The 27,882-nt window shown below is 42.5% G+C and overlaps 1 protein-coding gene and 1 pseudogene across 7 annotated transcripts in view; one reads left to right on the forward strand and one right to left on the reverse strand.

Moving 5' to 3' along the window:
• LOC102165090 lies at window positions 406-7,842 on the reverse strand (annotated as a pseudogene).
• BRAF (B-Raf proto-oncogene, serine/threonine kinase) overlaps window positions 26,406-27,882 on the forward strand; it is a 174,596-nt gene continuing 173,119 nt past the window's right edge. For 2 of the 7 annotated variants that reach the window (XM_021078587.1, XM_021078586.1), the window contains exon 1: window positions 26,420-26,750. In XM_021078587.1, coding sequence (XP_020934246.1) covers window positions 26,622-26,750 — 129 coding nt within the window. In that variant the 5' untranslated portion in view covers window positions 26,420-26,621. Of the gene's footprint in view, window positions 26,751-27,882 lie in introns of all 7 variants that reach the window. The other 5 variants (XR_002340233.1, XM_021078583.1, XM_021078584.1 and 2 more) reach the window with 4 other exon arrangements.

A 27,882-nucleotide genomic window follows, 5' to 3' on the forward strand; every position in this document is an offset into this window, starting at 1 on the left:
ACACAAATTTACGTACATGTGTAGGTTGGGAGTCCCATAAAGGTATGAGACTCAAAGAAGTGCCCAGAGGAGGAAGACTTTACATCTTTTAGACAAAGAAACAATACATTTGAGAAAAACTGGACAAGACAAAGGGGTTTGGGCAAATGGTCAAATGGTGAAGAAGTAACAGTGTTTGTTTATCCAGCCTTCTTGGCCCTCAATTCCCTATCTCTGGTGATAAGGAAGCCTCTACCCTCCTGGTACAGGGAATGTACCTTTCACAGGGGAGGTTTTTCTCCTGATTTCAGGGGGACAAAGGAGGGTCAGAGTGTCCTTTTTGTACTAGCTCTTTCTCAAGTACCTTTAATTCAAAATAATCAATATGCCAAACTGCCATAGTTTAGGTAGCCATAATCTGAACCCTTACACCCGGTAATTAAGATTTGACTGAAATATAAGTAGAAATTCACTGGGGACTTTAGAAAGGTTTTTGTTTTCTTGACACATGCTTCCCCGTTCCTCTTTCTTTCTCTCTAGAGCCCAGAGTTACAGCTGGAGGTGGAACACCACTCCCAGCCACGGGCGACAAGGATAAAAGCCAACATGCTAGCGACGGTGGGGAAGAAAGGAAGAAAACCCAAGGAAAAAAAGAAAGAAAGGAGTTCCCATCGTGGCGCAATGGAAACAAATCCGACTAGGAACCATGAGGTTTTGGGTTCGACCCCTGACCTCGCTCAGTGGGTTAAGGATCTGGCGTTGCCATAAGCTGTGTGTTGCATTGCTGTGGCTGTGGCATAGGCCAGCAGCTGTAGCTCTGATTTGACCCCTAGCCTGGGAATCTCCATATGCTGTGGGAATGCCCCCCCCCCAAAACAAAAAGGAAGAAAGAAAGAAAATGCAAGATAAACCTGAGTCGTAAATGGAATTATTAAGCAGCTTCGACACCCCAGGACACCTCCCTTGAACTTGTCATGTGTAAAATACAACAACAATGATCAATATACATGTTTAAACCAGTAAATCTGTGTATTTAACACTAATAATCAGGGGAATGTAAATGAAAATGGTGAAATACTCTTTTATGCTCATCGGATAGGCAGAACTTGTAATGTCATACAAAGTGTTGGCAAGGAAGTGGAAAAATATGGATTTTTTCATACATTGCTGATAAAGGGAACACTGGCGCAACCACTTTGGAGAGCAGTTTGGAAGATGCCAGTATGGTTGAAGATGGGCGTGATTCCAATTCTAGATATGCACCCTAAACTTACCTTGATATTTAGGGTATGGTCCGTGGAGTCCAAGAACTTGCACAAGGAGATGTAAAGAAGCATGTTCATTGCAGAGTTGTTTGTTATAGAAGGAAAAAAGGCAGGGGGAGATGCCTATCAACAAAAGGATAAATAGACAGATGTTGTTATATCCATATGACAATTAAAATGGATGTACTAGAGCTTCATAAATCAAAATGCATAAATCTTGAAAAGAAAATGTTGACCTAAAAGGCAAGTTACAAGGTGGTAAGTATAGCATACTATAATTTATATGATTTTTTAATGTAAAACAATCCTGTATGAATATTTATATACATGAAATACAAGTAAAAAATGCATTACAATAATAAACGTGAATTCAGGATAGTAGTTACTTTTGAAGAATGAGAAAGAGTAACATCCTAGGGGGGGTTCATCCATGCTTTCTTTTCTTTTCTTTTTGTCTTTTGTCTTTTTACGGCCCCACCCACAACATATGGAGGTTCTCAGGCTAGGGGTCTAATTGGAGCTGTAGCTGCTGGCCTACATCACAGCCACAGCAACTAGGGATCCAAGCAGTATATGTGACCTATACCACAGCTCAGGGCAACGCCGGATCCTTAACCCACTGAGGGAGGCCAGGGATTGAACCTGCGTCCTCATGGATGCTAGTCAGGTTCCATCCAGCAGAACTCCCATCCATGCTTTTATTTATTTTTTAATGTAAATTTGAAGCAAAATGTAAAATGGTGATATTTGATGAAGCTTGTGTATACATATCCTTGTGATTTTATTTTTCTATTTTCTCTGTGTTGGTAGCATTTCACAATTTTTTAAATAGTTTTTGGGTTTTGGGGTTTGTTTGTTTTTTTAGGACCGCACCTGCGGCACATGGAAGTTCCCAGCTTAGCAGGTTGAACTGGAGCTACAGCTGCTGACCTACACCACAGCTACAGCAACTCGGGATCTGAGCCGAATCTGCAACCTACCCCACAGCTCATAGGAATGCCAGATCCTTAACCCACTGAGCAAGGCCAGGGATTGAACCTTCATTCTCATGGATGCTAATCAGATTTGTTTCTGCTGAGCTATGACAGGAACTCCTCCAATCTATTCTTTTATGGCTAGACAAGTCTGTGTTCTAAAAACATTGTTTAACTACAAGTTATAGAGATACTCTCTTATCTCTTCTTTTAGATGCTTTACAGTTGTAGCTTTTATGTTTAGGTTTATGATCAGTTCAGAATTTTCATATATTGAAGTAATATGGTTGTTAAGGTTTTTTTTTTCCTATATTGACATTGTTCTAACATACTTTCTTGAAAATATTTTCCTTTTTCCATTGGATTGCTTTGACATAAATCAAATGATTATATAAATGTGTGTCTGTATCTGGGATTTTTTTCCTTCAGTTCAGTTAGTTGATCTCTATGCTATAAGCAGTACTATGCTGCCTTGATTATTTCAGATTTATAGTAAATATTGAAATCAAGTAATGTTAGTCCTCCAATTGTGTTCTTCGTTTGCAAGATTGCTCTGAATATTCTAGGTCCTTTCTCCTCCTATACAAATTTTAGCCTTTCAATTAAAACAAAAAGCCGGGAGTTCCCATCGTGGCGCAGTGGTTAACGAATCCAACTAGGAACCATGAGGTTGCGGGTTCAGTCCCTGCCCTTGCTCAGTGGGTTGATGATCTGGTGTTGCCGTGAGCTGTGGTGTAGGTTGCAGACGCAGCTCGGATCCCTCGTTGCTGTGGCTCTGGCACAGGCAGGTGGCTACAGCTCCGATTCGACCCCTAGCCTGGGAACCTCCATATGCCGAGGGAGCGGCCCAAGAAATAGCAACAACAACAACAACAACAAAAAGACGAAATTTTGGAAAAGGAAAAAACAAAACAAAACAAAACAAAAAGCCTAGTAAGAGTATGATTGAGACTGCACTGAATCTACAGATATATTTAATCAGTCAATCCATGTGATTAGGAAAAGCCCAGTCCTCCTCCTGGGTGTCCCTCTGTTATGCTCACACTACTACCATGCTCACGACAGTTTTGATACCATATGTGCAGGGGTTTTTTCCCCCCACAACAAGCAGTTCTCTGTAACACCAGCTGGGTGTCCTATAATTTAACTCAATTCTGATACTATCCACTTAGAGACAGCAACAGAGCCCACAGGCTAAGGGCTCATTGCCATGAGACTGTCCCCACTTCAGATGCCGCCAATTGCTGGTAGGTCTCCAGGTTACCCACAACTCCCACCTGACCTGGCTACATTCAGAGGTTCCTATGATCTCCTCCCTCTTGGATTCAATTATTTGCTAGAACAGCTCACAGGACTCAGGTAAATACTTACTTACATTTACCTGTTTATTGTATAATACAGGATAATGTAAAGGATATAGACGAACAGCCATATGAAGAAATGAATAGGGCAAAGTTTGGGAGGCTCTCAAACACAGGAGCTTCTGTCCCTGTGGAATTGGGATCTGTCACCTTCCCAGTACATGGATGTATTCACCAATCTGGAAACTTTACTACTGGGAATTTAATGGAGGCTTCATCACATAGGCATGGTCAATTATTAACTCCATTTTCAGCCCCTCTCTCCTCTCTTAGAATGAGGGAGTGGGGCTGAAAATTCCAAGCTTCGAATCATGACTTGGTCTTTCTGGTGACAGCCCCTATCCAGGAGTCACCTAGGGGCTCAACCATAGTCACCTCAGTAGAACAAAAGACACTCCTATCATCCAGGAAATTCCAAAATATTCAAAGCTCTTTGTCAAGAACTGGGGTCAAAGACCAAATATTAGAACAAAAGATGTTCCTAGTGCTCGAAAATTACAAGAGTTTTAGAATCTCTGTGCCAGGAACTGGAGTCAAAAACTAAAGCCAGGGAAGTTCCCATTGTTTCTTAGCAGTAATAAGCCTGACTAGTACCCATGAGGATACAGATTTCACCCCTGGCCTTGCTCAGTGGGTTAAGGATCTGATGTTACCATGAGCTCTGGTGTAGGTCACAGAGGCAGCTCAGATCTGGCATTGCTATGGCTGTGATGTAGGCTGGCAGCTGTAGCTCTGATTTGACCCCTAGCCAGGGAACTCCCAGATGCTGCAGGTGCAGCCCTAAAAAAAGCAGAAGCAAAAGCACCAAAAAAAAAAAAAAAAAAAAAAAAAAGCCAGAACAAAAGATTCTCGTAGCACTCCTATTCACAAGGGTTGCAGGAACCTGTGTCAGAAACAGGGATAGGGAGTTCCCGTCATGGCTCAGTGGTTAACAAACCCAACTAGCATCCATGAGGATGCTGGTTTAACCCCTGGCCTCACTCGGTGGGTTAAGGATATGGTGTTTCCGTGGGCTGTGGTGTAGGTTGCAGATGTGGCTTGGATCCCATGTTGCTGTGGCTGTGGTGTAGGCTGGCAGCTGCAGCTCAGATTTGACCCCCCAGCCTGAGAACTTCCATGTGCTGCAGGTGGTGCCCTAAAAAGACAAAAAAAAAAAAAAAAAAAAAAAAACAACAACCAAAACTACCATGAGGTACTACCTCACACCAACCAGAATGGCCATCATTAATAAGTTCACAAATAACAAATGCTGGAGAGGGTGTGGAGAAAAGGGGACCCTCCTGCACTGTTGGTGGGAATGTAATTTGGTACAACCACTATGGAAAACAGTATGGAGGAACCTTAGAAATCAATACATAGAACCACCATATGACCCAGCAATCCCACTCTTAGGCATATATCCAGACAAAACTTTCCTTGAAAGACACATGCACCTGCATGTTCATTGCAGCACTATTCACAGAAGCCAAGACATGGAAACAACCTAAATGTCCACTGACAGATGATGGGATTAAGAAGATATGGTATATTCTTGAACAGTCAAGAAAAGCATTATGGAGAAAAACTTTAATACACAGCATAACCCCACCCTTTGTATTTTATGCAGTGATTACTTTTTATTTTATTTTATTTTTTATTTTCCCACTGTACAGCAAGGAGTGATTACTTTTTAAAGTGATTACTCGACTTTCATGTAAGTAGCAAACAGGGCTTCACTATCTTTTCATCCCATTAATTCAATTAAAACCACTACCTTTTAAAAAAAAGATGTGGTATATATACACAATGGAATACTAATCAGCTATAAAAAAGAACAAAATAATGCCATTTGCAGTAACACAGATGGAATTAGAGACTCTCATACTAAGTGAAGTAAGTCAGAAAGAGAAGGCAAATACCATATGATATCACTTATATCTGGAGTCTAATATATAGCACAGAAAAGAAATATATTCCACAGAAAAGAAAATCAGACATGGAGAAGAGATTTATGGTTGCCAAGAGGGAGGGAGAGGGAGTGGGATGAACTGGGAAGTTGGGGTTCACAGATGCAAACTATTGCCTTTGGAATGGATAAGCAATGAAATCCTGCTGTATAGCCCTGGGAACTATATCTGGTCACATGATGGAGCATGATAATGTGAGAAAAAAGAATGTATACACGTATGTGACTCGGTCACCTTGCTGTACAGTGGAAAACTGACAGAACACTGTAACCAGCTATAATGGAAGAAATAAAAATTATAAAATTAAAAAAAAGAAATTAGAAACAAATGTCTATCAATAAACGAACAGTGAAATATAAAAAAATAATAAAATTTTTAAAAAGACAAAAAAACAGGGATAAAGACCAATATATATACATTTCTTATTATTTCACAGCATGAATATACTATATTTCATTCTTTTTTTTTAAAGAAACTTCTTTTATTTTTTTATTTTTGTCTTTTTTTTTTTTGGTCTTTTTGCCTTTTTCTAGGGCCTCTCCCGTGGCATATGGAGGTTCCCAGACTAGGGGTCTAATTGGAGCTGCATCTGCCGGCCCACGCCACAGCCACAGCAACTTGGGATCCGAGCCTCATCTGTGACCTACCCTGCAGCTTGCTGCAACACCGGATCCTTAACCCATTGAGTGAGGCCAGGGATCGAACCCAAAACCTCATGGTTCCTAGTCAGATTCATTAACCACTGAGCCACGACGGGAACTCCAAGGCTATATTCCCATTAACAGTGTGTGAGAGTTCCATTTTCTCACTTGTTATTTTCTGTTTTGTTTTTCTCATTACAGCCATCCTGGTGGGTGTGAGTTAGTATGTCAATGCTGTTTTAATTTGCAGTTTCCTAAAGGCTAATGATGTTGAGCCTCTTCTCATGTTTATTGGTTATTTTTCTTCTTCAAAGATCCAATCAAATGCTTTACTCATTTTTAAATTGGATTGTCTTTTTATTATTGAATTGTAATACTTTCTCTGTAGTTTCTTACGCTTTTGCTGTCATATTTTAAAAGAATATTTACTATTATGTTTCTAAGAGATCTATAGTTTAACTCTTACCTTTAGGCCTCTGATAAATTTTGAGGTTTTTTTTTTTTTTTTTTTTTGGGGGGCAACTCCCGTGGTCCCAGCCTAGGGGTCTAATCGGAGCTGCAGCTGCCAGCCTACACCACAGCCACAGCAACTCAGGATCTGAGCTGCGTCTGCGACCTACACCACAGCTCAAGGCAACGCCAGATCCTTAACCCACTGAGCAAGGCCAGGGATCAAACCTGCAACGTCATGGTTCCTAGTCAGATTCGTTAACCACTGAGCCACGATGGGAACTCCTGACTGGCACTTTTGGTTTGCTCTTGTCCTTGGAGGATTCTGGGTCTAGGGCAGAGGAGGGATGTGAACACTCCTTTGCCACAGGTCATCAGGGTGTGCTTGAGGGGTCGGTGGACATAAATGGAATTCAGAGGCGGGGTAGACTGCAGAGTAGAAAGGTGATGGCCTACAAGCTCCCAGCAGGGCATTGCCTGGGAGCTGTCTGTCTGTGCTTTCTGAAGCAGTTCAACTGTAAAAGGAAGCCAATCTTGAATGAGCTTCTCCATTTCCACACTAATCCTGGCCAGAGCAAGGGTTGGATCCTTTGAACTGCAGAAGGTGGCTGTGGGCCGTACAATGAAGTAGTTGCTTGGTAAGGACCCCCAAATATGGAGATAGGCTCAGTCTGGGTAAACTCAAAAGTAACTGAAGCCTAGCTGACACTGCAATGGCATGGAAAATGTGAAGAAAATCCAGTGGCGTGGCTGTACGAAGATCCCAATTTAAATTATCCAGAATAATTCTCTCCATCCTTAGAATTTCAGATGAAGAACATCCACAGAAACTCTCTTACCAACACCTTCAGTACTGTCCGCCTCAACAGTCTTGGCAGCTAAGGGGAAAAAAGCCGATTGCGATACAACTCAAGTATTTTGGGCGGGCCCTTACAGTAGCTCCAAAAGACTGCTAGGCAGAGCAAATGCTTCTGCGTAAAGGTTGAATTGGTACTAGAGTGTGACCAGCCACTGAATCACTTTATCTCTCTGGGATGGAAAAACATTCTGATTTGTAGACATCTTTGGCACATTCACCTGACACATCTGGGCTTCCCTAGAGATTGACTTTTCCAACGGGAAAGACAATCTCTGCTTTTCCAAAGGCCCCAGAAACTTCGTGATATCCTTTGAATCTGCCTGCGCGCAGCCTGATGTAGCTACCTCCTCCCCTCCCTCTCCTTTCCCCTCCCTCCCCTCCTTTTTCCCCCTCCCCTTCCCCCTGCCCCTCCGGGCGGGGACGTAGGCTTCACAGCGGTGTGACGCAGGGTCATGGGGGGACGGGGCAGGGGGGAGGCCCTCGATACCACCTCATTTTCCTGGGTGCGCGGGACGAGGACCCAGCCGACTGAGCAGGGAGAAGAGGGGGGAATTGGGTCGGAGGGTGCGGGCGCTGGCGCTCAAGCCGGATGCACGGCTGCGGCCGTGGGTCGGTCAGCGAGTTCGTGCCGTGAACCTGAAGCCGCCGGCGCGCCGCGGGTCCAGCTCCTCCACCCGCAGCTCGTCCGGGGGGGGGTTCCCTATCGCCACAGCGCGGTGGGGCCGGGGAGAAGCGGGGGGTGACACCGGCTCTGCCCCTGCCCGGGGGAAGCACCTCCGAGGGGAAATGGTGAAAGGGGGGAAGGGAGGAAAAGGTGAAAAAAAAGGAAGGAGAAGGGGCGGGGAATAAGGAAAAGCGAGACAGAGGCGCCGCCCCGCCCGCTCGCGGAGAAGGCAGGGGAGGGAGGGGACCAGGGAGACCTTTAGGATGTTACCGTGTTATTGGTATCTACAGAGAACCAAAATAGATATACATATTTGAATGTCCAGTAAGTTCCAAAAAGCAAAACTTGATTTTGCCTCATACTGCCAGCTACTTACATGGCATTTACACTGTATTTACAACCATTTACACTGTATTAGGTTTGATAAGTAATCTAGAAATGATTTAAAGTATACAGGAGGATATGTGTAGTTATATGCAAATACTACACCGTTTTATATAAGGGGCTTGGGTATCAGTGGGTTTTGGTATTTGCGGGAGATACTAGAAACCAATCACCTGTGGATACTGAGGAAGAGTACAGTTGTACTCTTAAATTAACTGAGAGACTAAAACACCACCACAAAACAAAAAACCCCAAAGACACCAAACAAAGATTGTCTTTACATGAATTACTCTTGGTTTCTATCTTTTCTATAGTCTTTCTTCTTTTTGGTCAAAAATATTTTCAACCTTATTAGAAACTTTATAGATTTTTATTTAGTTTCGAACAGAGGTACTACCAGATTCAATCTACTTATCTGCTGACAAGGATTTTAGTTTTTGTTTTTTTCTTTTTACAGGGCCTCACCTGCAGCGTATGGAAGTTCGCAGGTTATGAGTGGAATCTGAGCTACAGCTGCCAGCCTACACCACAGCCAGAGCAATGCAGGATCTGAGCCTAGTCTTGGACTTACACCACAGCTCACCGCAACGCTGGAACTTTAACCCAAGTGAGGCCAAGGATCGAACCCTCATCCTCATGGATCCTAGTCAGGTTCATTAAATGCTGAGCCACAAAGGGAATTACCAGGATTTTAATTTAAAAACACTCTTTGCCAACAAAATAAGGACCAAATACTACTCCCCACAGTACTCTGAGACAAGACACCTCAATAACTGTAGAAACACTTTCTTTCTCATTATGTTTGACTGAACTCTTTCCCCAAAGTTCTATTAGCAAGGTAAACATGCTTAAGTGAACACATCTTTTAATTAAAGGCATGAGCTTTTTTTTTTTTTTTTTTTTTGCCTTTTTAGGGCCGAACCCATGGCATATGGAGGTTCCCAGGATCGAATCGCTACACCACAGCCGCAGCAACTCAGGATCTGAGCCATGTCTGTGACCTACACCACAGCTCACGGCAATTTGGGGTTCTTAACCTACTGATTGAGGCCAGGGATCAAACCCTCAACCTCATAGTTCCTAGTCCGATTCATTTCCGCTGCACCACAACGGGAACTCCAAGCATTTATTTTTAAAGTTTTACTTTGAATTACTAAATAAAAATGGAGACAATTATATATAACTCATATTTCTCACTTTTCTCGCCATTATTTTCTGTCTGCTACATACTTGACTGCTTTGCCTATTTTGTGGCTTTTTTTTGTTTTGTTGTTTTTGGCCACACCCAAAGCATATGGAAGTTCCTGGGCCAGGGATCGAATCTGAGCCACAGCTGCCACAATGCCAGATCCTTAAGGCACTGTGACAGGCTGGGGATTGAAACTGCAATGCTGCAGAGATAATAGCAGATCCTTAATCCACTGTGCAATCGCAGGAACTCCAATTTCTGGCTTTTTAAATAAGTTTCTTTGAGGTTTTTCCTGGGGAAAGATTTCTTCCCTCTTCATTATCAAAGACAATTGAGAGATGTATGACGCTTTATGACTTAAATTACTCTCTCTCTCTTTTTTTTTTTTTTTTTTTTTTTGTCTTTTTGCCATTTCTTGGGCTGCTTCCACGGCATATGGAGATTCCCAGGCTAGGGGTCGAATCGGAGCTGTAGCCACCGCCACCGGCCTACGCCAGAGCCACAGCAACGCGGGATCCGAGCCACGTCTGCAACCTACACCACATCTCACGGCAACACCGGATCCTTAACCCACTAAGCAAGGCCAGGGATTGAACCCGCAACCTCATGGTTCTTAGATTCGTTAACCACTGCGCCACGACAGGAACTCCTTAAATTACTCTCTTTTAATAACATAAAATACATTTTTAACAAATACTTTTTAATAAGCATTCATAAGTCTAATCAGGGAATAAAAATAAACAGTATTAGGAATGAGATAGGAGACATAGCAGAGACAGAGTGGTTAAAGGAATTCTAAGAGAATACCACATATGCTTTTATACCAGTATATTTGAAAACTAGGGACAGATGATTCCCTATAAACAAAATCTACCCAAGAAAGAGGGTAAACATGAATAGAATGATCATTATACATGGAATTGGAAACATGTTATACTCTAACATTGTAAATTGCACCAGAACCAGATGGGTTCCTAGTTGATTTTTATCTATTCTTTAAAGATCATAAAATTTCAATGTGATTTAAACTATTCTAGGCTATTAATGAAAAGATAGAAAACACACCAGTTCATTTCAAAAAATCAATGAACTTTAAATCTACACTTAATAAAGACAATACCAAAAAAATCAGGAAGCTGTAAATCAGTCTCATGAGTATAGATATATATTTCCAAGTTTATGAATATAGATGTACAGTTCCAAAAAATTACATTTAATCTAGTAATGTAATCAAGTATTTTTTAGTTGGTTCGATAATAAGAATTCTATCAATATAATCCATTTCATCAACAAATTTACAGAGAAAAACTCTATGATCATGTCAATAGATGCTGAAAGAGTTTTTGATAAAATCAAGTTGCCATTTCTAATAAAAAATTCCACATAGGCGTTCCCATTGTCGGTCAGTGGTCACGAACCTGACTAGCATCTATGAGGATGCAGATTTGAAATGTAGCTTCACTTGGTGCGTTAAGTATCTGGTATTGCCATGAACTGTGGTGTAGGTTGCAATGCAGCTCAGATCCTGTGTTGCTCCGGCGGTGATGTAGGCTGGCAGGTGCACCTCTGATTCAACCTCTAACCTGGGAACCTCCTATGCCACAGGTCTGGCACCTACTGTTTTAGAAAAAAAAAATCTACATAAAGGAGTTCTCTTACGGCACATTAGGTTAAGGATCTGGCATTGTCACTGCAGCAGCTCAGTTTGCTGCTGTGGTGCAGGTTCGATCCCTGGCCCAAGAACATCCACATGCCATGGGCATAGCCACAAAAAAAAAAATAAAATAAAATACAAAAATAGAAGGAAACTTTCTTTTTTCCCTCCACTCCTATGGCATGTGGACGTTCCCTGGCCAGGGACTGAATCTGTGCCACAGCAGTGACCTGGGCAGCTACAGAGATGACAATGGGAACTCTGAAAGAAACTCTTAATATAACAAACTATACTTACTGAAGCCCAACAGAAATATTCTAAACAGCAAAATATCAAAACCATTTCATTAAAATCAGTAAGTAGTCAGGGATGCTATGTTAGTATTATTAAACATTGTTTTGCATGCCTCAGTACATCAGTAAGACAGAAAAAATGGTATGAATACTAGAAGAAAAGGAGAAAAAGCTCAAGAGGTATGAGCCAAAAAAAAAACCCTATAAGAATTAGTGAGGTAATTTGATAATATGACTGATGACAAGATCAATATATAGGAGCTAATGGCTTTTGTCTACCCTTTTTAAAATGATTTTTATTTTTTTCATTATAGCTGGTTTACAGTGTTCTGTCAATTTTCTACTATACAGCAAGGTGACCCAATCACACATACATATATACATTCTCTCTACCCTTTTAATACGCATTTAGAAGAGGAAATGAAGTTTACAAAATGCTATTCAAGAGTTCCTATCATGGAGCAGCGGAAATGAATCTGACCAGTATCCATGAGGATGCAGGTTCAATCCCTGGCCTCACTCAGTGGGTCGGGGATCTGGTGTTGCCGTGAGCTGTGGTGTAGGTCGCAGATGCGGCTTGGATCCCACGTTGCTGAGGCTGTGGTGTGGGCCGGCAGCTGTAGCTGCGATTGGACCCCTAGCCTGGGAACCTCCATATGCCGTGGGTCTGGTCCTAAAAAGAAAAAAAAAATGCTATTCATATAAATGATATAGAGATAAATTTGACAAGAAAAGCACAGAAGTTAAAGTAAGAAAATAACATTTTATTTCAGAACAGAAAGCAAGTGCTGAATAAAAGGAAAAGCATTCATGTTCTTGTATGAGAACATTAATATTAAAAAGTGATTTTTCTCATTTTTGTATAAATTTGGTAAAACTTCAATTAATATTCTAAAAGGGTATGGATGCAGGTTAGCATTAGATAACATACCTCTAAGTGTTACATGGAATAATAAATAACGGTGAAGGGAGACTTAGCAGATATCAGAACACACTGAAAAGTTACTGTTATCAAATCATTATAGAACTGTAGAGTAGACAAACATATCAATGGAATGGAATAAGAATCCAGGAGATTTCAGCACACATGTGAAAAGTAATATGTGATAAAGGAGGTAGCTGAAAGCACTATGGGAAAGACGAATTATATAATGAATGGTATTAACCAGATATTTTTTAAAAACCGTACGATAAAAATACTTAAAAATCAAACAAATGAAACCCTTGGGGGGAAAAGTCTAAGAAAAATATATTTATTTTTGTTTTTAGGGCTGCAAGATATTTATTTATCTTTTTGTTTTTAGGGCTGCACCTGCGGCATACGGAGGTTCCCAGGCTAGAGGTCAAATCAGAGCTGCAGCTGCCAGCCTACACCACAGCCACAGCAACTCAGGATCCAAGCTGTGTCTGCGACCTATTCCACAGCTCACGGCAATGCCAGACCCCCAACCCACTGAGCAAGGCCAGGGGTCAAGCCTGCGTCCTCAAGGATACTAGTCAGAATCGTTTCTGCTGCACCACAACAGGAACTCCAGAGAAAATATATCTAATCAACAGGTAGAAAGCAGTGGAAAGCCGGAAATTATAAAAGAAAAAAAAAAAGACATATATGACTCTATAAAATTGTTAAATTTTATATGAATAAATGTGGAAGAGATATATCATAATTTAAATTAATAGATAACAGATTCAAAGAAAAAATTCATGATACAGAAGAGGATAAATATTTAATAACTATAATAAATAATGAGCTCATACAATCTAAGGCAGAAGAGAATCAGAAACTAGTAGAAAAGTGAGTAAAAGATATGAACAGACAATTCATAGAAGTAAAAAAATCTAATAACCAATAAACACACAAAATGCTGTTACCAGGGAAATATAAGTTAAAGTAACTGTGAGATATTGCTTTAAATCTATTTGTCAAAAATTTTTTGAAGTGATAATGCCTATTACCGGCAAGAATGTGGAGAGGAGATTCTCGTATGTTGTTGGTGGAAAGAGGAAATATTAGAGCCTTCTGCTAAAATAATTGGCAGTATCTATTCAAATTACATTTATATGTACCTTTTTCAAACAATGCCACACCTGTATTATCTTATAGGAGTAAAAGCATCAGGAGGTACGATGACACCTAACAGGATGTTTTCAGCTTTGTTCATAGCAGAAAAAAACAAGAGGAGAGCTCTACCAAGAGACTTTGAGGGATTACCAGGTATTTTTAGTATTACTGAGTAAGAAAAAGCGAGATGTCTATAAAGTGGTCAACTTGTTTATCAACTGACCAAATGATCTCCTCAAAGGACTCGGCCGTGGTCTCTGTGGCTGGCAGTTTGGCTACAGGAGGTAGAGCCACCTTGGCAAGCAGGAGGCCAGGCTGTTAGGCCTATGAGTAACCTCAGTCTCTGCTACCATAGCTAATTTGCTCATGTGCCCGTTGTGCCAGCATTGGGATGTCTCATGACACTGGCTGGCTGAAATCAACTGCCCTACCCATTTTATCTCTTTGGTTGTTTTAATGCCTTATTCATGGTAGATGATCTCAGATGGACATTAACATCTGCCCTAAAGACCTGCTGGAATTCCTGCTGTGGCAAATGGGATAGGCGGTGTCTCTGTGGTGCTGGGATGTAGCTTCAATCCCCAGCCAGGCACAGTGGGTTAAGGATACAGCGTTGCCACAGCGTAGGTCACAACTGTGGCTCAGATCCGATCCCTGGTCTGGGAACTCCATATGGCACAGGGCAGCCAAAAAAAATCCTGCTCACTTGGTGCCAACTGTCATCTGTCTATTCACAAGGCTTTTTCCTTGTGAATTAGGAATCAGATTCCTTGAATCAGATCTGTTAGTCTCCTCCTTCTAGGCCCCTGATCATTGACCACTGCTCCAGAATCTGAATATATTCTCATTGTGGCACACTTTTCCTGCCACAAAGTACGTAACCAGTTGTACCACTCATAGCTCTGCCTACTGAGATTTTCACTGCCCACCAGTGTTCAAGGCTATCACTAAAAGTGGGTATAATGCAGCCACAATCATCTTGTTTTCACCCATATACCTAGCTGACACATCTGCGAACCAAGTTTGGGCTTTCTGCTCCTCCTTTAGCTGGTTTTATAGGACCTCCCCTGACGAGACAGTTATGAGTGAGGATAACGGCCCCTGTACACCTGTGGTGGTGACACGGGGGTTTAGGATCTTTGCTCTGCCCTCTGGTACTGCCTGATATCAAATATACCATTTCATTCTTTTAGTGGACTGCTGCTGGGCTCATCTGACCTTCTAAGTTGGCAGGTCTGGCAAATCTCTAATGAACATTCCTGGACCCATGGCCCCTTAGTTCCCCAGAGTCTAATATTCTGTCTCTATCAAGGCTCAGTAATGTGCCAGGAAATGTTTTTCTCTATCTCTCTCTCTCTCTCTTTTTTTTTTTTTTTTTTTTGTCTTTTTAGGGCCACGCCTGAGGCATATGGAGGTTACCAGGCTAGAGGTCAAATCGGAGCTGTAGCTGCCGGCCTACACCACAGCCATAGCAACGTGGGATCCAAGCCATGTCTGTGACCTACACCACAGCTCACGGCAACACCGGGATACTTAACCCACTGAGCGAGGCCAGGGATCAAACCTGCGTCCTCATGGATGCTAGTCAGATTCATTTCTGCTGTGCCACATGGGAACTCTCAGGAAACGTTTCTCAAAAGTGTATAATTCTCTTCTTCAGATGGCAAGACCTCACTCCAAAATAGCCAGCACTGCGATTCTCCCACATGAGCTTGCTGTAAATTCCATACTGAACAGATTTACCTCAAAACTCAGGTATGTGTGAAAGCGATGAGAATGGGGAACAATTTATGTAATAGATAATATACTATTATGAGACTTGCTCTATTCAACACTGGTTCATGGTCCTTGACTCACCTGCAAAGCACTCCAATCCCTCATGTAAATGGGCTGCTGGCAGGCATGTCCCACCAGTCCTCCAAATACACCTGAATCTGGAACACTGCTGAGACTCTGAACCTCAGCAGCCCATTTAAGGCAGCCTGTAATTATTTCTGGGAACCTCCAAAAGGGATGTTTCCCAGGACCAGGCAGCCATATTGCCAATTCCAGGGTGAGGGTGCAACTGACATTGTATCCTGGGTGAACATCACTCCCTGGAGCACAACTGAGATTCACAGTAAGTAAAATGTGAATGTTGCCCCTGGAATGGTGGGGCAATGACCTTGTGCCTTTCAAGTGTTCACAAGCCAATTCCCATTCAGGATCTACTGTGTTCTTCTTCTGCTTCAGTTGCCCCTGGCCACTGCTGGCTGTCCATGACATTGCCTGAAGAACTACTGATACTAATGCTGAGAGGGAACCCTTTGAAGGCTCCCCGCTATTCATGTCAAGGATGTGGCCTCTTCATAATCCCAGAGCCACGGTTTGCACACTTCCAGAACAGGGCTCAGTTCTGTGCAGATATGAGGAGAAAGGTCACCTCCCTATGTCCCTGGCACTTTGCTTCCCAGGTGCTCAATCCCAGGCCTCACAGCGTTTTGCCAAGCTGTCCCATCTGTTTCCCCTCTCCATTCATTCTTCTCCGGCAAGCAACAGTCAACATTGTCCCTGACCAAGAGTCGGCCTTAGCCATGGAAATAAACAACTGGTTTGGGGTAATTTGCATAACACACCAACATTTCCATATGCCTTCTCCAACTTCCATCCAAAAGGACAAAGAAACATATATCTAGATCAGAACACCTGATACCTGCCTAATACCTGTGGTCCTTTGTCCAAAAGGAGCATAGATAGATCAGAACACCTAATACCTGTGGTTATTTAATCATTTTTCTTTTTAGGGCCATACCTGTGGCATATGGAGTTTCCCAGGCTAGGGACTGAAATGGAACTGGAGCTGCTGGTCTACACCACAGCCACAGCAATGCCAGATCTGATCCATATCTGAGCCACATCTGTGACCTATGTTGTAGCCTGCAGCAATGCCAGATCCTTAAACTGCTGAGCAAGACCAGGGATCAAACCCACATCCTCATGGATATGAGTTGGATTCTTAACCTGCTGAGCCACAATGGGAACTCTACCTGACTACACACACACACACACACACATATGTATGTGTTAGAGGAAAAAAGATTGGGTACTTGCTTTATATCTAGGCCCAGTCTAGAAATAAAACTTTGTAACTTCTAATTTTAAAAATCTTTAATACACTGAGCATAATATTTCCAAACTATTTTCCTATGATCTATTTTCCCACAGAGAACAATTAAATAAACCACAAAGATGTGCAATTAACTATATGCTGAAACCCTAACAGTGAAAAAAGTCTTCAGGGACAGAGAAAGGAAAACTGATTTTACACCTTCCATAACTTCACGTTTCCAACATCCAGCAAGATCAAATTACAAGGACAAGTATCTTGAGGAAAATGATAATGGTTTTGAAGAAATTGTTCTAGTTCCATATTATCAAGAAAACTTACTATCGTTTATTTCTCACAAATACCTCATAACTGGCGTACCAATTTTCAACAAAGGGAATAAATAGATACCTTCAGATTTAGTAAATATAAGCTAGTTAAGAAGATGGATGTCCCTCAGCTGGGATACTGCAATACTTCGCCATGCCAACTCCTTAACAAAAGGCTTTTAAATTTCTCCATTGCGTCAATTTTGCCTTTAACTTGTACGTTTTTACAGGAGACCTCTCTAAGAATCCTTCCACATAGGGTTGGTAGTTTCAACTTTGATCCATATATTAAAAAATTTCTAAAGGTAGAGTAATGCTATGAGGCTGCTGCTTGCATTTATCAGTATCCTGTAAACAAGAAGCAGTAAAATTCAGCTTCTGGTGGAATCCAGTCTGGCTGTCTGCTACCACTATAGCCCTGCTTCCTCTGATAATCTCATGTTTATAACTTTTCTTTTTGTCTTTTCAGGGCTGCAGCCGAGGCATATGGAGTTTCCCAGGCTAGGGGTTCAATCGGAGCTACAGCTGCCTGTCTACACCACAGCTCACAGCAACACCAGATCCTTAACCCACAGAGCGAGGCCAGGGATTGAACCAGTATCCTCATGGTTCCTAGTCAGGTTCATTAGCTGAGCCACGAAGAGAACTCCCTATGGCAGTTTAAGTATATCTTCTCTTCAGGGTTTCAAAAATCTTTGGGCCTAGTCTCATCCAGAAGATTCCACTGCATTTATGTTTAAAAGGTATCAAAAAACATGAAAGGCAAATATGAAGAATATTCAATCTTCTCATTAAAGTAATGGAGGTCTTGGCACCTTAATTTCCTAATATCTAACTTCATTAACTTAGCAACCAATGACATTTCCTAGAGAGTAACTGTCCTGTATAAAATCATAGGACATGTATTTATATTCATGCAGGAAAAATTCTTATATGAAAAGTGCTACCAGAGTTCCCGTTGTGGCACAGTGGTTAACAAATCTGACTAGGAACCATGAGGTTGCAGATTAGATCCTGGCCTTGCTCAGTGGGTTAAGGATCCGGCTGTGCTGTAGATGGCAGACGCAGCTCGGATCCCGAGTTGCTGTGGCTGTGGCATAGGCCGGCAGCTACAGCTCCGATTAGACCCCTAGCCTGGGAACCTCCACATATCGCAGGAGTGGCCCTAAAAAAGGCATAAAAACAAAAACAAACAAACAAAAAAAGTGCTACCCACCAAACCACACTAATTTTGAACACTGTGAAAGGGTCTGAAATATTGGGATACTTGCCTCCCAAACCTATAATGTTAAATTAACATTTGGCTTAAACTATCTAATATTGAGTCATTAAAATAAAAGTGCAGGAAAGTGATCATGGCAGAAGCTGAAGTCGGAAACCAGGAGCAAAAAGGACAGCCATAAATTATCAAGATATTAAGAAAAGTTCTAAAAGAGAAGGACACCTAAAATGGAAAAGATGTAAAGGTGAAGAGATGTACTTTTACCAATCTACTGTTAAAAAACTTAACTGAATTCAATTACTAAAAATATTATAGGAATCAACTCAAAGATTTTTGTTATACCTACATGAGAGAATAATGTAATTATTATTTATATTTTTTAAAAAAGTCAAAAAGTCACGTCATCAATTGAGATTTTAAACAAAACAAAACAGGATGAGCAGCTGTTGAAGCAGAAAGAGGAGATTGCAGAGCTCAGTGTGGGATTTGTGGAGTCTGCAGTGTCTGTACATTTTCAAGTAGAGACATCTAGTAGGTAGTTGGGTACTGAAGGTTGAGGCCAGGTGGAGATGCCTGGACTGTGACATAGTTGTAGAAGTCATCATAGTTAATAAAACTAACAGAATTGGTAAGAGGAGAAAAAGGAGTTCCTTGGGGAGGGGGAAACTGGAAAAACATGGAAGCCTGGGTTATACCTACAGTTAAATTGTAAATGGTCAAAGCTGACCCCCCAAAAAGAAAACCAAGAAAGAACTGACATTTTATGAGGAGCAGCAGGAACATATGGAATCATAAAATCTAAGGCAATAGAGATTTTCAAGAAAAAGGAGACAGTCACCAGTAGATAGCGGAGTGACACTTTGTGTTGTGAGGTCAGGAAGAAGATACGAATGAATAAAAATGCAGGGGAGTTCCCCGGTGGGGGAGCTGAAGCAGAGAGTTCATGCCTGAAAACCTCTATTTTCTCTTTAAAGTAGGAAGCAAGATCTCACAGAAAGGTTTTCATACCTAGGAATCAAAGACAAAACATAGATTTGAGAATTAGCATTAGAGATATCAACATACCGAAAAACCAGTTAACAGAAGTTCTGATGCCTCTCAAGTTGGGTACTATTAGAGATATGCTTTTTAACAATCTACTCCCAGAGCAATGGTAACAAACAAACCAAAATCTAAGCTTCTCATTATTGTTCAGATTACATAAACGCCTAGTGCAGTGTCTGGCACCCAGTAGGTATGCAGTGTTTGTGGAATGAATGAAGAAATGAAGACATGAACTAAGAGACACTAAAAAAAATACCTTAAGAACAAAAAGATACTAGTACAGGTTTTGCTGCAAATGTTTATGATAAAAAATATATGTATTCCTTGGAGTTCCCATCATGGCGCAGTGGAGGCGAATCTGACTAGGAACCATGAGGATGCTGTTTCAATCCCTCACCTTGCTCAGTGGGTTAAGGATCTGGCATTGCCATGAGCTGGGGTGTGGGCTGTTGATGCGGCTCGGATCTGGCGTTGCTGTGGCTGTGGTGTAGGCCAGCGGCTACAGCTCTGATTGGACCCCTAGCCTGGGAACCTCCACATGCCATGGGTGTGGGCCTAAAAAGACAAAAGCACACACTTAGATTAACATAACAACATTTAGGATATGAGAAAACTCTCACTTGATAGATAGATATTATAGAGTCTTATTAAAACCCAAGCAAGACACAGTAAAATTTTTGTTTCATGCTCTTATTGCCTATAAATCATGATGCAAAATGGTTTAATTCCAGCATATCAGAAAATAAAAATTATTATCAAACTAGATTTATTGGGAATAGATCTGAGGCATATAAGAAGGTAAAATTTAATGTAAGATTAATAGTAACAGGTGCCTAACAAGTTTTTAATTGCCTGAAAAAAATTTCTTTGGAAACTTATTACAATGCTTTATCATTATTTTTACATAATGAAATTTTTCTCTTCCAACATTTTTGGAAATTTTTCCAAAATATAGAAAACTTTATGATATCCATCAAGATTACCTGATTGTTAACATTTGTCAACTGTGTGTGTGTGTGTGTGTGTGTGTGTGTGCTTTTTAGGGCTTCACCATGGCATATGGAGGTTCCCAGACTAGGGGTCTAATTGGAGCTACAGATGTCAGCCGGCACAACAGCCACAACAATGCAGGATCCAAGCCGTGTCTGTGACCTACATACACCACATCTCACAGCAGCTTAACCCACTGAGCAAGGCCAGGGATCGAACCTGTGTCCTCATGGCTACTAGTCAGATTCATTTCCCCTGCACCACAATGAGAACTCCTGTCAACATTTCTTTATCTCCATATTTTTGAGTTATTTTAAAACAAGCTGTAGACATAACATTTCAGCCCTAAACACTTACTTCACTGCTCATCTCATAGAAATAAGAATATTAACATTAATTCACAATTACCACATAATATACAGCCCATGTGTAAATTTTCCCGATCATCCCCAAAATACCTCTTATAGTTTATTTTCTAACCCAGGATTCAGTTAAGTTTCATGTACTGCATTTGGTGTTATATCTCTCCACTCCCTTTTGATCTAAAATAGTCCTTTGCCCCTGACTTTTTTGGTTTGCCTGATATTGAATTTTAGAGAGTCAGTTGCCTCACATAATGTCCCACATTCTGGATTTTCTTGTTTCCTCATGATTACATTCAGGTTAAATATTTGGGGGCCCAAACACCACACAGCCGATGCATTGCATCAGAATTCACATAATGTGAAAGTTATCCCCTAGTGGTGATGCTAAGTTTTATTACTTGGTTAATATAGTGGTTGCCAGATCTCTCCGTTGTAAATATACACTTCCCTTTTATAATTAATAAGAGGTCTGTGTGGTGGTATTTTGAAACCATAAGACTATCCTGTTCCCCAACAGTCTTTTACCCAATAATAGTTTGAGCAACTATTCGTGGTCCTGACCTGGAGTACTTATTACACTAGTGGTTGCAAAATGATGATTTGTCTAATTCTATCATACCCCTGCTCTCACATATACCAAGGTGCATGCTGGGCAAGCTCAGTTTATACCTTTACTGCTCCAGATCTGGAATCAACCATTTCTCAAAAAAGCCCATGTTACTTTTAGCAGAGAATGGCATTTCAAGATCAAGATCCCAGCATCAGGTATACTTATTGCTATTCCTAGGCACTTTTTTTCAGTGGGCAGAGCTAAGAATCTATGAACCTATATCTACCGCTACATCTATCTATATATGGTTTCCTCTTGTTTCTTGCCAAAAGGTAGCATGCTGTATACACTCTACTGCACCTTGCAATAAAAGCAAACTGAAAGTTTAACATCCCAAATTACAAAATTCGCAAAGCATATTGCAAAGAACTCTATATCTTATTAACACACCCCAGGGTAGTGTAAGCAAGATGTTATAAGATGAAATAACATACTGATATAAACACCCTTTGGAAAATGTTAGAACTGTAATATCTAACAAATTTCCCAAATTTAAAGACAAGGTCTTCCTTCAAGAATTAAAGTCTGGGAGTTCCCGTCATGGCACAGTGGAAACGAATCTGACTAGGAACCATGAAGTTTCAGGTTTGATCCTTGGCCTTGCTCAGTCGCTTAAGGATCTGGCATTGCCGTGAGCTGTGGTGTAGGTCGCAGACGCGGCTCGGATCTGGCGTTGTTGTGGCTCTGGCATAGGCTGGCAGCTGTAGCTTCGATTAGACCCCTAGCCTGGGAACTTCCATATGCCTTGGGTGCGCCCCCCCCCCCAAAAAGCAATAACAACAACAAAAAAGAGTTAAAGTCTGCTGGAGTTCCTGTTGTGGCTCAGCAGAAATGAATTTGACTAGGAACCATGAGGTTGTGGGTTTGATTCCTGGCCTCACTCAGTGGGTTAAGGATCTGGCACTACAGTGAGCTGTGGTATAGTGTAGGTCTCAGAGGTGGCTTGGATCTGGCATTGCTGTGCCTGTGGTGTAGGCCAGTAGCTGTAGCTCTGATTGGATCCCTAGCCTGGGAACCTCCATATGCCAAGTGTGTGGCCCTAAAAAAGCAAAAACAAACAAACAAAAAAGAACTGAAGTCTGCACAACATGAGTTCAGTAGAAGAGATGTCCAATGCTGAAAATTTAGACTTGATATAATAGCATTTTTATTTAAGAAAAACAAAGGTTTTCTTTCTGTTGAGTGTAAGTTTCATATGTATCACTAATGGGTGGGGTTGCTGGTATAATTTTGGATTGTATTAACAAAAGCATGGTGCCTAGGTTATTGCAATCAGAGATTCTATTTTTTGTTGGCTGGACTAAACCAGGTGCGGTGTTTAACTCACTGGACCACATTTTAAGAGGAACAATGAAAAGAGTACACAGAAAGAAGAGATAATGCTTTGAGAGAACTCCCTTCAAATATTTGAAAGCAGTTACACAGAAGAAGAAACAGACTCATCTTGGGTTCACCTATAAGGCAAAACTCAGACCAGAATATAGATGCCATAATGAGGAGGATTTCAATTCAACTTTAGAAAAAAAAATAGAGTTGAATGTACAGTTTTAGTGAGATCTCCATCACAAAAGTATCTGGATAGAGTCTAGAATTCCACAGAGGAAATTACAAGTATCTTGCAGAGGGAAGTTTGTGCTGAATGAACTCTATGATTCTAGTCACACCTAAATAGCTTCTGAGAGTAGCCTTCTATTAAAAAATGCAGGCTGTATTATTCATAAAGATGACCATATTTGTAAAGAAAGTATTGAACTGTGTGATCATATATACAGCACTGAATATGGCTGGAGCTACAGAAGCTTCCTAGAAGCTACTTACCTGTTTCCAGGAGCTGACCACGTTAATGTGGGCACGTCTGGCTGATGGGTGGGACTATCCCGTATCCATGAGAATGCAGGATTCGAGAGAGAAACACCAGTCGTAAGTAAATTCACCTCCAGGGAAGAGAGGGTCAGACACATCAGCAAGGCCTCTTAACAGTGTCCCAGTCATCAACTGGAGCAGTGATCTGAGTTGTGCTCCTCAGTTACATTTGTTTTCCAGTTTCCTGTGAACACATGCATGTCTTAGGGGAAAAGTGGAATTGTGAGCAAAAGCAAAAAGAACTATGCTGACTAAAACATCTGTAAGACGTTAGAATGAAAGATAATACTGCTTTGATGCCCATATGGCACACTCTAACACAAAAGGGAGGTGTTATTTCTGTTTCGGCTCAATGCAAACTGGCTTGGTTCATTGCAGGCTCCAAGAACACAGCGCCACTGTTTTGTGTAAAGGGTTTCAGCAAATCGACACTGTCTATGGCAGCACTGGGATTTGGGGAGAAATGCCCAAGAGGAGAGAATTAAGCTGCATCCAACAGCCAAGGACCTGCATTTATTTTTGCAGGCAGTGGGGGCCTCAGAAGCTAAAGAAAGAAGGGCTTCTGTATTACCATATTGAGACATTCTTGGTGATTCTCAGCAATAAAAAGGGGAGCATCTGAGTGTAGCAACCCCTGAAAAGATGAGAGTAAGTAGGCATTTCTACAGAGTAGTAGTTCATGATTCTGAACATGACCCTTCTGTAAATGAAATGTCTGTAATTCTCTGACACTGTCTCCCCCTGTTCATGAACTTGGGCTGGACTTCGTGACTTCCCAGGATCCCATAAAATGCTGCGGAAGTGAAGTGGTGTGACTTTGGAGGCTAGGTCATGCAATAGACCTTTCACCTTGCTTACCGGAACCCTCAGCTGCCTTGTCATAAGCCCGACTACCCAGAGGTAGCCATGCTACGAGGAACCTCATGCCACATGAAGAGAATATAGTTAGGTATTCTGGTTGACTGCCCTTGCTGCAGACCCAGCTTCAACCACCAGACATCGGGGAAAATAAGCCTGTAAATGATTCCAGTCCCCCACCATTGAGACACCTCCAGGTATTTCAGTCTTCCCAGCTGAGGTCCCAAATATCATGCAGCAGAAATAAGCCATCTTTGCTATGCCTTGTCTGAATTCTGACCAAGAGAGTAACTTTACATTTTGTAAAGGGTAAAACTACAATGTGTGAGGCTTATGATGATACAGATAGGTAGGCTGGATGGACATTATCACTTCCCTTGTTTTATAGACTGAAATAACAACAAACAAGGATTAGTGCTTACCAGGCTTGAGATTATATAACCAAGATGTGGCATGCTGACACTAAAATCCTGATCTTTGGACTCCAAAGTTTATGCTTTCTCTATATTTTCCCTTCTGGATCCTCTGGGACTTTAGAACGGCCTAGGGAAATCAAATAAGATATATCCAGAATTTGAAGTTGAGGTTAGAAAATGTTGAATGAAAACTAACAAGAATCAATATTAAATGGATGAGATCAACCATGCTGTGGAGAAAAAAAAAAATCACATAAAGTATGATCTACATAGATTGTGGCTGATAAAGAAAATGCTAATTTAAAATGGGATGAATGGGGAAAAAAAACTTAGGTGTTTTAATGTTAGGAAGACGTGTTACAATGATGTAATATTTCTGGGGGCTTTTTTTTTTTTTTTTTTTTTTTTTAAATAGGGCCACAAGTGCAGCATATGGAAGTTTCCAAGCTAGGGGTCAAATCCAAGTTGCAGCTGCTGGCCTACGCCACAGCCTAAGCAACACAGGATACAAACCACTGTTCATGGCAACACCGAATCCTTAACCCACTGAGCGAAGTCAGGGATGGAACCCAAGTCCTCATGGATAATAGTCGGGTTCATTACCACTGAGCCACCTGGGAACTCCTGTCAAGCCACGTTTTGATTTAAATTCAGTGCCTCAAGGAGACTTCTACTTGGAAGGGAAAGTACAACAAAGCTAACAAAGGCTCCTTCGATAGTTTATATCTTGGATTTTTAAATGTAGATTTTTAAACATTAATATTCTGTTTAATCGAATAACCTCTCACAAAACTCCTTATCTCAGCTCCTGAGCTCATCCATACACAGACAGTCTGTTTCAGAAGTCAGTAGGACAGATTTCTATCTCTTGAATCATGGTGAATACAAGAGGGAAGTCACTGGTGACTTCTCCCCATGGGAAGTGCACTTAAAGCTTCTCATGACTTGATGTTGAGGTTGCTTGGTGATTAACTGCACATCATCAGGAGTTCGCAGTAACTTCCACTGTTTCTATTTCTCTCTTTTTTTCCTCCTGCATATTTCCCTTTCCTTTCAAATAAATGCATTTTTAAAAATAAATTGGGTTTCTTTAACAAATTCCATTCTGTAATTGGGCCTCTCAAAGGTAATTTAACTCTCTCTTGTCTTCAGGCATGTTTTGCATAGAGAATGCTTTGCCTTATTTTCTGTTCACGAACTGCAGGAAAGTACTTAAATATTTTGAATGATTTTCATGATCAAAGTCTGGATGCCTCTGAAATTTAGAAGGCTCCGAGCCTTGTGCAGGCCCTAGCACATGGAAAGTGCTCCGTTGACATCTGTTAAATGTATGAATCTGGTAAACAAAAAATACACTAAAACAACCTTTTCCTAAACAAAAAAACAAACTTCGACTTAGACTCACTTTAACAGGCCAAATCCTTTAATGTGTCAGGTTCCTCTGCCTAAAAGATACAAGCATCATTCTGATAACGTGGCCTTTCCTAAGTATATTTCTATCAAATTCTGCTTGGCCGTTTCAACCTTGGGGTTTCAAGTCCTATTATCATGACAAAGATACAGTCGCCGTAATAGAAATAATACAAGTCGCATAGGCTTCCCGTCTTCCTCTCTCTAGGATTTCAACTTCTCCTAAAACACGGCCCTCCTCTTCTAGTAAATCCTACAGAACAGAACAGGTTTAGGACGGAGAAGGGAATTAATCGGAGCCATGGCAACGGCGGAGCAGAGAAAACGTGGGAGCAGGAGGGTGGGCTGACTGGAACGCACCCTCCCGGGCAACGGCGCGAGGGCGCTCCTAGCATCACGTCACGTACCCCGCGTGACGTCACGACCGTGACACGCGGGTGACGCCGTTGCCGCGGCGACTTCCAGTCGTCTCCGCCCCCTGCCCCCGCCCCCTGCCTGGCGTCCTTCCCCCAATCCCCTCAGGCTCGGTTGCGCCGGGGGCCGCAGGCCGGTTCCCGAGGTGGCCCAGGCGTCCACCCGCCGCCGGCGCCGCCCGGGCCGTCCCTCCCCGCCGCCCCCCGCCCTCCGCCTCCGCCTCCCCCCGCCCTCCGCCTCCCTGCCCCCTCCCCGCCCAGCAGCGGTCGCTTGGGCCCGGCTCTCGGTTATAAGATGGCGGCGCTGAGCGGCGGCGGCGGCGGCGGCGGCGCGGAGCAGGGCCAAGCTCTGTTCAACGGGGACATGGAGCCCGAGGCCGGCGCCGCGGCCTCTTCGGCTGCGGACCCTGCCATTCCCGAGGAGGTGAGTGCCGGCGCCCCCTGCACCCCTCCCGACTCGGGGCTCGCCCGGCTGGTGTTTATTTGGGGGAAAGAGGTGGCGGCGGGGGCTACGGTGCCCTCAGCCACCTTCTCCTCCGGGCTCTGCGGGGTGGGAGACGGGCATTCCCCTCCTGTCCCTCTCCGTCACGCGGCTCCTCGCTACGTAAACACACACAATGGCCCGGGGGGTTTCCCTGGCCCGCTCTTGGGGCCGGAGGGATTCGGGCAGCGGTGGTTGAGCAGGAGGCCATCAGTAGGGGGCGAGACTCAGGGCTGGTCCGAGAAGGTCACGGCTGGCTGAAGGTAGCCAGCCTCGCATCGCCTCGATGTTTTCGTTTTAGGGGTGGGGGGCGGGGGAGGCTGGTGGCGGCCTCCAGGTGCAAGATGTAGGTTAGTAGCCGGGGCCCGGCCCCTAGCCCGAGTTCATGCCGTGTGTAATTATTACCTGGTCATGGTGATGATGGGGCTCATCATTCCCTCTGCTCTCCATGACTGTCTCCCTTTTCAGGCCGCTGCTCTCCCTTCCACTTCTCTACTTGGTGGTGGTGGTGGTGGTGGAGGCGGGGGAGGGGGGGTTTCTCTTCACCTGTTTTAACCAGCGGATGGTTTTGATTTAGTCTTTACTTTTTCTACCGTAAATGCCACTGTTTCCGTTCTTTTTTCCACCCCGGTCTTGTTCCCCGGTTCCTAATGTTTGTCAGTGCTCTGTCGCCGACTGGTAACCCCCATCCCATTCCCATCTGCCACCCGGCTCCTTTGCCAGTAGTTGGACTGGCCTGCCTTCTAACCTCAGCTTCTACTTAAGACCATTTTTGCACTTCTCTTACCCTGGTCCTCTTGAGGCCTTCCACGTCTTCCCACTGCTCCCTAACTTGTTATCTATTGTTACCGTCACAAATCCTTCTGGACGCTTTGGAGCTACTTACTTTCTGAATCCTGAAGCTGTCAAGATTCCATCAGGTTTCACTTGCAGTCCTGCCACTTTTTAGTCTTCCATTTGTGCATTCGCACGTCTTTGTGTCTTCCTACCTGTTTTATACGTTTGAATTCTTGCTGTTGTCCTCCTTTTTGTCCCCCCCCTTTTTTTTGCTTTTTCCTCTTTAGCCCTTGCTTCT

The sequence above is a fragment of the Sus scrofa genome, chromosome 18, assembly GCF_000003025.6.
Source record: "Sus scrofa isolate TJ Tabasco breed Duroc chromosome 18, Sscrofa11.1, whole genome shotgun sequence".
Lineage (NCBI taxonomy): Eukaryota > Metazoa > Chordata > Mammalia > Artiodactyla > Suidae > Sus > Sus scrofa.